General features: G+C 39.9%; 1 protein-coding gene across 1 annotated transcript; it reads right to left on the bottom strand.

Moving 5' to 3' along the window:
* Positions 1–3792: 3792 nt before the first annotated feature.
* On the bottom strand, positions 3793–6145 carry spdef (SAM pointed domain containing ets transcription factor). Its single transcript, XM_029432445.1, has 5 exons — positions 5701–6145; positions 4830–5027; positions 4522–4569; positions 4165–4299; positions 3793–3971 (listed from the first exon to the last, which is right to left on the bottom strand). The coding sequence occupies exons 1-5, from the start codon at positions 6143–6145 to the stop codon at positions 3793–3795; spliced, it is 1005 nt and encodes a 334-aa protein (XP_029288305.1).
* Positions 6146–12105: the final 5960 nt, after the last annotated feature.

A 12105-nucleotide genomic window follows, 5' to 3' on the forward strand; every position in this document is an offset into this window, starting at 1 on the left:
ACAGGGCCTACAACAAATACATAAAGCATTCAAGGTCTGTAGCGGAAGGAGCACTCCGATCCTTAACTTAATAAAAGTACATACAGCAACGTACAAACACTCAAAGCAACAGTCCTTCATTTAAATGTTGAAAAGTAAAAGAATATATCGTTAAAATGTACTTAAAGTATGAAAGGTAAACTGACAAAGTCTCTTTTTTCTCATTATATTTCGAAATTGTTTTGACACAGGTGCCTCCCATTTCTCTTGATCATCTGTGAGCTGTTACTACACCTTAGCTGGAGCCCACCTGTGGTACATTTACACATGATTTTGAAAGGCACACACACACACACACACACACACACACCTGTGTATACAAAGGTCTCACATCCGACAAAGCTTATCAGCCTGCAGAGCTCTGAGTGCTGAAGGGTCTGAAAACGTGCTTATGTGATTATTTCTTATTCATACGTGTGCAGAGAAATCTAAAATCTTGTTTTTGCTTTGTCATCGTGGGGTATTTAGTGATCGTTAACGAGGGGGAAATGTATTTAAATTCAATTTTAGCAATAGGGCTGCAAACAAAAAAAAGTATTTAACAGTGACGCTGAGCTTCTCACCTTTAATCCAGTGTGAGAAAGACTTAATCCCTGGAGACACACAGACTTCACTTCACTTTACTTTAAATGTAATATCCAAGTCTACCACTAGACGTCAGTAGTAACTACATTCAACTCTTTGTCACATTAGTCCTCATGTTGTGAGTGTGTGTCACACAAACAACAACCCTTCAGAATCATCCCGTTTAATCTCCACCTGCTGCCAGTTCACGGACCACATACACAAACCAAAACAATTCCCACGGTGCCACGGGACTTCACCCAACATTTGTTGACTACGTTTGTAGTTTGGTATTTCCTGAGTTGTTTTCTTTGTCACATGACTTGAAGGAACATCAACCCTGAATTGTTTTGTTTTGAACTTCTACTCTTTGCATAAGGATACATCATTAATTCCAGTCACCACCACCTGTCCTTGGTCGTAGGGAACTCTGGATGAAGTCTTTAATTAAGCTTTACTTTAGATTGGGGATGAGTTATCAAAACATGTTGTTAGTCAAAGGAAATTAACGATTAACAATTATATCGTCGGCAATATACTGCACTTATATATAAATATATATATTTAGCTTTTAATTAACCAGGTTTGTCCCACAACAGAGTTTCATCAATTAAAAAGCACATGGCTTGGAGTACATTAACATGATCACGATTGAAAGGATGTTTTGTGAAATTGAAAGCTTTATATTTCACCTACAGGAGATGAAAACGATCTGTGGGAATAAACTCTGTGCAGCACATCAGATTCGTGCTCTGTATTGGACTTATGTCAAATTGTCTCGTACCTATAAAATGAAAACATTTACAGACACCGTGTACTCAATAGATTTCCCCATCGTTTTAAACCCATTAGGAGTTAATAAGTTTAAGATCAGTCTGCAGATTGTTCCATGGAGAAGGTGCCGTCCTGCGAACAGGTGCGTCATGCTTCTGTTTCGCTGGTTCTCCGTAACTTGTGCAAATTTACCAAATCGTGGGAACGATTTAAGTAAATTGAGGCCAAGAATTACATCTTGTGTGCAAAGAATTAATGAATCAAGGCTTCAATGTATTATTTTATTCTCTCTATGATGAATCTGCTCTGTAAAAATGAAATACTGTTAAACATATTTTTAATAATTGGCTTGGACTCGTCTTGGATGTTGAAATAAAACGGTTGTTAGTTAGCAGCTTCGATGACGGAGCGAGGCCTACAAATAAATGACTCTGTTTGTATTGTACAGGTCTGTAAATGAACATTTGTCGGTATATTACCACATCACTATGGTGCTTATAAATAAGCCTTCCACAACCTCAATGGCAAATTGCTCATTATGGCTCCAGGGCAGCTGTTCTTGGCTTACGTCCTAGAATGAACAATTAGGACACATTAAAACCTGTTGGACTATATAAAGAAAGAACAGTTAGTGAAGTGAGAAGAAAAGATGAAACGAATCAGGAAATAACACTTACTTCGCAGATTAATTGTTGAGCACATGTGGCAGACAAACCGTTTACGAGTTATTAGATTTTATTGAGATTTTATTACATCGTTTATTAAGTCCTGTTTAAAGCTTGGATATCATATTCTTGCTCGGGCAGTTTACAGAAGTGAGTGTGAAATAAGCCGCACCAAAGCTTAAAAATTCAATAAATAAATGAAACATGTGAAAATGACTCATGGAATAATCCAAAACAAAGAAAATGTTATTTCATCCGGCAAACTTTAACACATTTTATTTCATTTTTTCAAAAATTCAACCCAGCAGTTTTAAGTATGTTCTTATTTTCCCCTTCAATTAGCAATTCATTAAATAATGTTACTTTTAATCACATCTTTCAATCAAGTAAAAACAGTGCAGAGACAGTTGTTATTCCTGACTGAATTAACAGACAGCTGATAATATACCTTTGAAATGTTTGTGGTAAAAGAAATGCTGCTTGAAAAATGACCTGAAATAATGAAGAAGATTTAAATAAAGTGTCACAACACTGAGCTGAGGCAACACACGAGATTCTGTGAGGCTCACAATGTTCCCACGTTGCATTTTCAACGTCTTAGTTTGGCGCGTTAACATGCGGACTTTGGCTAATTAACACAAAACACAGCTGAGGCTGGTGTTGCAGGTATGAGAGAACATTTTGACCTGATGATGGCGCTAGATGAAGCAGGATCATCAAAGTGATTACAATTCATCGTCTGGGGACCATGAACGTCTGAACCAAATATGACAATCTAATTTCTTTCAAGATTTTTGTTTTTTTCAAAGTGGACCACCATCATTGAATTATTTTACCATGTCATGGTGTTATCATATATTTGTTTGTACTTATTTATATGATTATTTCATTTTTTAACACGTTGAATCTCTATAGTAAAACACACACAACCTAAAATGCAATGTACACGAGTACAAACCAAAGTTTACAGCATAAAATATAAAGCAGGGCTCCTCAGCAGTGAGACGATATTCAGGAAACGTGTTACTCCTCACTAAGTTACACCTTATAATAATAATAATCACATGACACAGTCACAACATGTGTTGAGGATCCTTTTGATAACCGGTTCTCTGTTTAAGTCTCCTTGTTTGTACGTTTCAGATGATATAAAAGATAGTCGATGGGTTACAGGAGCTGACTGCTTGCGAGTTCAACAGCCAGGACCAAACCCAGAAACTAAGCAAAACAATCCTAACCACAATAACTGTGTCAGAAAAACAGGCTCCAAATCAAACAGAGACAGCGGTCAAGATGAGCGAAACAAAAAGACAAAACAAACGTGGGTGTGGCCGTTTTCCTGAAGCGTGTACGTGAGAGGAATCAATTCTAACTGTTTGCTGTATATCTGTAATGACATTATGGAAAATAAACAGGCAGATCATGCAAAAATGACACGGAAGTTTTGTGTTTTTTTAAATCTGTGGTGGTTTCATTCAGGAAAAAGCCTCAACAGCCACATTGTTTTGTCTCTTCCTCTCAGGCCTGTGCACAGATCAACCTTCGTGCAGCTGCTGTTGTTTCTACTGTTGGCAGTGGACGTGTGTGCCGTCGGGGTTGGTCAGTGCACGTGTTTTCTGTCACCTTTTCATCTTGTGCTTAGTTGTTCAAGTGCATGGTGAGACAGCGTGTCCTTTTCGGTTCTGTAGGTTTCCATCTCCACCTCCTCCGTCCTCCTTCTCTCCCCTTATCCTCCCACGATGCTGCTGCCTCATACTGGGTGAACAAACTGGTACACCAGTCTCTGAGACACGTCAGGCTTGCGGATGATGCCCTTCTTGTAGTATTGACGTATGGAGCGGCTCAGCTTGTCATAGTTCATTGCAGGTCGGTTCTTTCTGAGTCCCCACAGTCTCGCGACATGAGCCGAGTCTTCAATTTTAAAAATACCTGGTGGGAAACACAAGAGATTTTAAAATACAGTATAAAAAGTTATAAAATACATATTAGTTTATTGTCACTTTATGTTTTCCATTTCATTCAAACATGTATTTTCTAAAAAAGAAAGCAATAATATTCCCATATTGAAGCTCCAGTACTGAAGTGCATGTCGCTGCTGTAGCATTTTAAAACATGAAGATACCTTTTTCTTTATTAAGCCAGCGAATGCAGCGGCCATAGTTGTGAGGTTTGAGCAGGAGTTCTCTGAGGAACTGCCACAGATGAATGGGCTGACCGGAACAAGATGAATCTGCCTCGGACCAAAGATCCTCGCCGTCTAAACCAATAAAAATACACTTTTTACATTTAAAGCCGCAGCGTAGGGATTCACACATTAAATCACTTTTTTTTCCCAGAAGCCCAAAAGATTACGAAGTCGTAGAGATTTCCAAACTAACCATGAGATACAAAAAGCAAGTGTACAAAATAATAAAAACTAATTCTGAGTGAGTTACAATGCATCTTTTATTCATTACAGTTTAATGTTGTCTTGACCTACCTGTAGTTTTTGTATCTCCAACTGAACACCTCTCTTTCATCCAAGCAGCTGGCGAGAGAAGAGAGACAAACATTTAATTAAATACATTGTTATCTGTTACTGTGTCATTTTATTGTACAGATAGTAAAACCCTACGAGGCAAATTTGTGATTTGTAGCTAAAAAAATAGAAAATAGTTCTCATCCACTTAATGTACATAAACACACTCAAAATGCAAATTCAGTTTCAAACAGCCAAACATTGGACAATACAATCATTGTAGGAACAGCAGGCTACGATGAACTTGTTAAATAAACAATCTCACACACCTGACTTCCATATATCCAGGTGTGCATGGAGCGTGTCTCCACACTGCGGCGAGCGCTGGTGAAACTCCTCCTCGCTCATGGCACACAGATCCTTTCCTGTCAGATCCTGGAAGGCCTTTCCTGCATGGGGCAACCTGTACAGATGTTCGGTCCACAGCAGCCACTTCTGGACATTTCCTGTGTTCCACTCTATAGGGTCTATGAAAACAGGGAAAGATGGGAACAGGTGAGACAGCTCCCTGCACTAAATGACCTGGTTTGGGATTATTCATCCAAGTCATATTAAGTCAGTTAAATTCCCTGTTTTTGTAATATACTATGTTGTGCTACATTTACACATGATACATTTACTGGAAGCACAAGGTAATCATGCTTTTATGCTTTTACTGTTCTAATCAGTAAAACAGATGCCTGTGGATTGCATCTATAACAGCCAGAAGTCCTACAATACATAATGCTTTCTCTGTTTGCTTTTTGCGAGCAGGAGCGACCTCGCCCTTAAGACTGTGTACTCTATCTACCGGCAGGAAAGAAACATCACTGTCAGAATCGAGGAGATCTCATGCAAAGGTCAGGATTAAACAGATCCTGGAGAAGGCAAACACGCCTGTGCGTCAGTGAGGATATTATTTAAGAGATCTGTCATCTTCTTCTCTATCCACACAAATATGTGTTGATTTTGGGGGCAAGATCCAGAAGCTTAGGTTGAATCAATATCCCTCTACTTGCAAATAATAACGGCCTTTTTTTTGTCATGAAAAATATCTTGTGTACTTAAAGATTTCTTTCTTTGTGAGTTATAATTCTAAACTTTAAACCTCTCTTGAAGATGACAAATTGCAGTAGCAGATGAAGGTGGAAAGCAACCTACCTGGGGTGATATTGAGCAGTTTGCAGGCTGTTTCAATGTCCTTCAGCACTTCTCCCACCACCATGCTCTGCACCTGCTCCAGAGACCGCTCCTCCTCCTGCCCCTCCAGCCCAGGAGAGTGTCCCTGTTCCTGGCTGTCAATGACGGGGCACTGCTCTGGTTCCTCTTGGGGCTCCATGCGAGTCATGGGCTCATCCTGCGTTGGTGAAGCCTCTGAAACCTTCACCAGCCAGGTGGCGTCTTCTGTGAGGAGCATGTCGAAGCATGACAGGTAGAGGCCCGACACACCACGCTCGGGGCTTTCCACGCCGGGTTTGTGCTCCTCCATGTCCCAGGGTTCTCCGGAGACTCTGTTTCGCTCCAGGATGGAGAGGGAGTCCTCTGTCATCCCGATGTGGCATCCATACACTGTATCTACCGATAAACTGCCCACTGGATTCGACATAACTGGTACCTGGAGACATAGGAGACAACAAAAGCCACGTTAAACTAGTTATATCTAACCTCTTACTTGCACATGAACTGAGAGCAGTGAAACAGTTTCAAAGTATCCTCTCAGCATTGGGAAATGTTTGTTAAAAAAGAGTCTTTCTGAATGTGTGAAATCAGAAATAATCCACAGATCTTTCTAAAACAAACACACATCCAAAGATGAGAAGAGATTAAAGGTAGAAGCATCATTTAAATCTGCTCATAAAGGATAATCCTGTCTGACAAACATTCAAGCAGTTCACTTCATTCTTCAAGTCCAAAAGAAAATACCTTCTCCAAAAGTTCTTCTCCTGCAATTATCTGGCTGTTAAACCTGCATTTGTTTTTGTTGAGTAATAAAGTCCATCAGAGCAGCTGCAGGCGAGAGTCCTTCTTTACTGTGTTAAGAGCAGAACTGAGGTGAGTCTGTGCCGCTCTATAAGAACCCTGAGCTTAATGGAGAACTTGGGGAAACGACCCTCAACAGAGTTAAAACACACACAGCGCTGACAGGCATGGGGCAAAATGGATTTGACTGAGTCTCTTATTTGTGGGTCAGTGGCCCAGAATGGATGATGTGTTGGGGGTAGGTGACTTGTATTGAGACCTGAAGCAGCTCTGCCGCCTGCCTCGGCTTTCAAGGTGCCGTCTCTGCAGCCCTCTGTCTCCACTGTCAGCTGGAGTTTTTAATCAAGTTAGATAATGTGGAGAAGAGCGTCCACTAAACCGCGTGTTTTGTCTGTTTTTATGAAATCTCGACGGATTGCTTCTTCCAAACAGAAAATTGCCTTTATAAAGTGTTCATTTATGGACGTCAGCTGTAGCACAAGTGTTGTTACCTCGGGGCGAACTCGCATATGGCACCCACAATGTTTACCTGCCACAGCTGGCATATGGGACGGCACACTGCTGTCACACATCAGGTTATCAGTGGTTGTGGATGATGCCACCCTAACGGAAGTGTGCTAGCACAGAACACATGTTCAAGGAGACTCATGGCTTTGTTTGCCAAGACAAAAAAGACGTGCTAAATGTATAGACTACATCCGTCAGCCAAGATCATTTGTGAACATAGTTTATTATTAATTCAGGTGACATTAAACCTTCCTTAGAGAAGAAAAAGTTAATTTATTCGTCAGAAACTTTAACTTTGTTTGCACATTTTGCACATGGAGTATATATTTATACTTTGCATCTGAAGATCCTTTTCTTCCTCTCTTGTCAGTCATTTTGGCTTCTTGAAAAGCTTGCATTCAAAAGCCCAAACTCTTTCATAATGCTGATCTCAAACATTTCACATGATTTACTTTTCTTTTTTTCTTATGGACACATTAAATGTAAAACTGCTAACACCTTTTGAGAAAAGACAATCTTTACTCTTTTACCAAACCTCCCCAAAAGTGAAATGAAGTTATCTTCCCCGCCCCTAAAAAAGATTACCCTTCCAGACTTTGGTCCTCAACCCCCCACTGTAAAACCTCCTCCCCAGTCTTCCTTTTATCTCCAGATTTCTCGTAAACTATAGCCCACCCTCCCTTTCGCTCCATCAGGAGTCAGATTAAAAGCCACTGGTATTCCAGCCTGGCTGCTTCGTGTCAACTCTGCTCTGTAACAGCTTGCACTAAGCCCATTAGCAAAGCAAATTTAGCCATATTACCTTCTTCCAAAAGGAAGAGGGGGCACAAGAAAAAGACACAAACACACACCCCTGCGGAGAGGGCTTAAGACCCTGACTGATCTCTAAATGAGTTTGGTCAAGACGCTGATATTCATTTCAGGAGCATTAGAGCTTGCTCCATTTACTCAGCAAAGTCAGTCTTTGACACCGACGGTAAAGGACTCCCTCCATGCAGGCGTCCACCCTGGGAACCGTATTTCTTTGTTCTCATTTAACATGAAAAGTTGTGATCATTTGAGGTTTATATCATCACCTTGGATTTGATATGCTGTGTAATCAGAACTATATGTTGTTTGTGGAAAAAAAACAGACCAAAGTGTTAAATATTGTCCATTTAAATCCATTTGTGTCCAGCATCCCTCCCCCTACACGCGATCTATAGCCTCCCTCACATAAGGAACTTGTAACGCCAGGAAACAACGGTTAAATTTGAGCTTAAGAGTTTGTGATGTCTGACATTTCTCCTCTAAGCCCTCTCTTGAAGTGAAAGTGGTTGCTCATTTATCACAGAAGTCATCTGAAGTGTTTAGATTTAAGTTAATAAGTAGTGATTAAAACAAGCAAAAGTCTGCTCTTTCACAAGTGTGTTTAACCTGAATCATTCAATCTGAACTGAAAAAAGAAAAAGAAAAGGTCATGTGTGAGATTAAAGATCATCTATCCATAATGTTCATCGGCTGCTCGGCTTGTCGTGAGAAGAAAAAAAGAAAAAGGTCTGTTTGAATCTGGAGTTAAAGGAGTGTGTACAGCCAGGCGTGACTGTTTGCAGTGTGAGTGTTAAAGGACTTTCTTTTCCTTGTTATTGTTTCTCATGGGAAACTCGGGCCAACTAAGGAAGTCATTGTTCCCGAGAACAAGGAAAAAAGACTATTGCAATATGACTATAGCTGGGAAGAAAGTGTGCAGGCTGCAGGAAGTGAACTGGATCCTTTTTCTTTTATGGCAGCGGCGACATGTGCAGGTGTTCACATTATAAATCCATTTTTAGGTGGACAATTTAATTTGTTGCTTATTTTATGAAAAGCAAATAAAGACAGATTGTATGTGTGTGTGTGTGTGTGTGTGTGTGTGTGTGTGTGGCTTCTGTTTTTATTGCTTTTTACAATATTTTCACATCTCTCCATATCTGTAAAACTAAATGTATCAATTTCTTTTTTATACCGTAGGTGGGTTGTATTAACTGCCGATGGCGTATGATTAATTTCTGCTATTAGTCAGGTGCAGTGGCATTAGGCCAATATCCTGGGAAAAACCAAACCATTGTAAAAGCTTTGCTGTTGGTCCAAATCCATGTTGTATTGACAGTTAGTGATGCAGATGATAAACTTCTCATGAAGATTGGACCTGAAGATTTGGAGGCCAGATGGAGAATAAATATACCTTTCAACAGGTTACTGAGATAGTGAAGATATAGAGACTGCCATCATGAGGCCTAAGGCATCTGCTCATGCAGCTGGATTTAATGTGTTGATTGCCAGAAGATCAGCGTTTTAATAGAAAGTGTCAATTATAACCTGGTTATGTAGACAATGTAGATGAATAGGACACCTTCTACTTCTTCATGTCTGGCCTTTCTGGGCTTGTAGTGTAACAATACTTTTGCATAATTTAAATTTGTGTATAGAAAACCCTACGTGAAGAAAGAAAAGAAGGCCAAATAACATCAACATGTCGCAATGAAACCAGGCCATGACAAATAAATTACAAATAACAACTGCATTTCGACTGCATGTTGCAGCACGACTCGACTTAACTAGCTTGGAATCGTTCTTTATTTTTGTTTTCAAATTGGCAAAGGTTGTGGATACCTGGTACTTTCTTTGGTATCACCTTGGTGGAGGATCCAAGCGAGATGATTAAAACACTGCAGACCACTGATAGATCACAGATCATTAGTGCGACACAGGACATCCTGCACAAACTCGCGACCGCAGCCAAGCTATTGTCAATAGCGTCGACAATGTTTTTTATTCAGTTGACCCAGATTTTAAAGAATATAAACGTTCCTCAAGTTAATACACGAAACAAACATAAAGGTCATATGTCCATCACGTTTTTTGTCAATTTGAGGTTTGACTGTCGCTCTTCTAATTACATCTTGTTGTATGTTTTACGGCACCAGCTGTTAATCTCTGTAGTGGATGGAAACGTACAATAATTTGCATTTTATTTTGCTGATTTGTTGGAAAATTCGTTTAGGATTTATGCTAAATTTGGATGTAAACCTGAACGAAGAGCCGACTAAAGCTGCCTGAATGCTTCTTCAGAAGTTTTAGTGGGCAGCACTCAGGCACCTTTTATCGCACCGCTTTTTCCTTCACAAGAGCTAATATGTAATTATACATATACAGAAACTAGAAAAACAGTTGAGCGGGACAAAGATACAGAGCAAACAAAGAGACCAAAACTAAAATTAATAAGTAAATTAACAAAGATAAGATGATAAAAAACAACGTTATCAAATGTATTGTGTTGTATTTTATCTTGTGCTGGAAAGCCAAAGACAGTTTCCCACATTGTGAGCAGTAAATGTCCTTAACTTTGTGAAACTCACGACTAACCAAAACCTCTATAAATCAGATTATTTATAACATACATAACTGACTGACAAAGATTTAAGTGTGTACACAAGTTCAGAATCATAGATAAAAATGAATAACTAAAGTTATCTCGATGTCTTTGATTCTGTACCACACAGAAGATGCCCTTGTGTTTCTCTGCGATATGAGATGATGATATCAACATCAGTGACACACAGTAATATCAACAGTACTCGTGAAAAATAACAAATAAGATTTCATGGATTTCCAGGAAACCACACAACTTGTTGTATTTAAAAGCAATGCTGCGAACAAACAATTACAACCTGTATGTCTTTAGGCACACGTCACATATTTACGACATTGTGTAAGGCAGCGTCTTCTTACCGAGGCAGAGATGCTCTGATGGCCAGAGGCAAAGACTTGACTGGATGATAGCAGATGCAGCTCTGGTTCTGTAGAAGGATGAAGGATGAAGGCTGGCCAGAGGTGCAGCAGGCAGCGGGCACCTTTCAATCTGTCCCCCCCCCCCCCCCTCAATGTGTGTCACAGATCCCCCTGCAGCCTTCAGGCCTCGTACACTTCCTTTCTCTTTGGTGATATTACACCTAAACTGAAAGTCACAGCCTAAAGCACAACTGCAAACTAAACTTCAAGTGAAAGCACCTGCTGGGGGTGTGTACGAAGTGAGAAGAAGTGAGGGCAAGTGACTCGGTGAGTGAGTGCAAAGGAATTCCAGCTCCATTGACTGCAATTTATATTTATAGGGCAGTCGTGTTTACTTTGTGTGTGTGTGTGTGTGTGTGTGTGTGTGTGTGTGTGTGTGTGTGTGTGTGTGTGTGTGTCTGAAGTGCCATGTGTCTTACAGATTAGACTCAGACCTTCTCAAACACTACTAGTTGACCTCAGTACTTAGGCGACAGACAATTGAAAGTGATAAGCTTTCTAACACTAAGTATTTGCGTTACTTGTACTTTACTTGATTATTTCCATTTTATAACTCAACAACATTTCAGAGGAACGTATTGTTCTTTTTACTTCTCAGATAATATTTTTAGTTTGTTAGTTCAGAGTTTTTTTCCCCTCTAAATTATCAACAACTTTATATAACTGCCCAAAGATTTACATTTTATAACGTTTCTGCACCGTCCACCATTTTTGTAGTTTCCTCCAGGATCGGTGCTTAAGATTCGGCAGCTGGTCGCTACGTTTTTAAAGAGGTCGCCTTCCAGTAATGTCCAGTACACAGCACAATACAAATACTGGCAGAGGGCTGGAGGGATTCTGCAGATACAGACACCGCCACACATCTAGCAGGTCATAAGTGATGATGGATTATTTCTGTATGAGTCTATTCATAGTTTCTTATAGGATAACCGTACTCATTGTGCCTTTCAGTAAAACTAGTACGACAACAATGTAACACTCTCCATTACAAGTAAAAGTCCTGGATTCACAATCTAAAATGTCCCAGGGGTGTTTTGATTTAATCTCCGTGATTAGACTTCTCCTCGGGATAGTATGGGTGATGGGGTTTCCCCCTCACTCAACTAAGTTGCTTTTGTTTTCTTTATTTGAAAATGAAGTTTGGTGACCTCATATAATTCCCAGCAGAGCTATGGCTAACTTCAACATTATTTATTTTATTTAAATTTCCCCAGGATAATACACTCAGTAGCAGGGAGTTCTGCGTTTCTTGAGCAGAAGTCTAATCAG

Source organism: Cottoperca gobio, chromosome 5 (assembly GCF_900634415.1).
Source record: "Cottoperca gobio chromosome 5, fCotGob3.1, whole genome shotgun sequence".
NCBI classification, from domain to species: domain Eukaryota; kingdom Metazoa; phylum Chordata; class Actinopteri; order Perciformes; family Bovichtidae; genus Cottoperca; species Cottoperca gobio.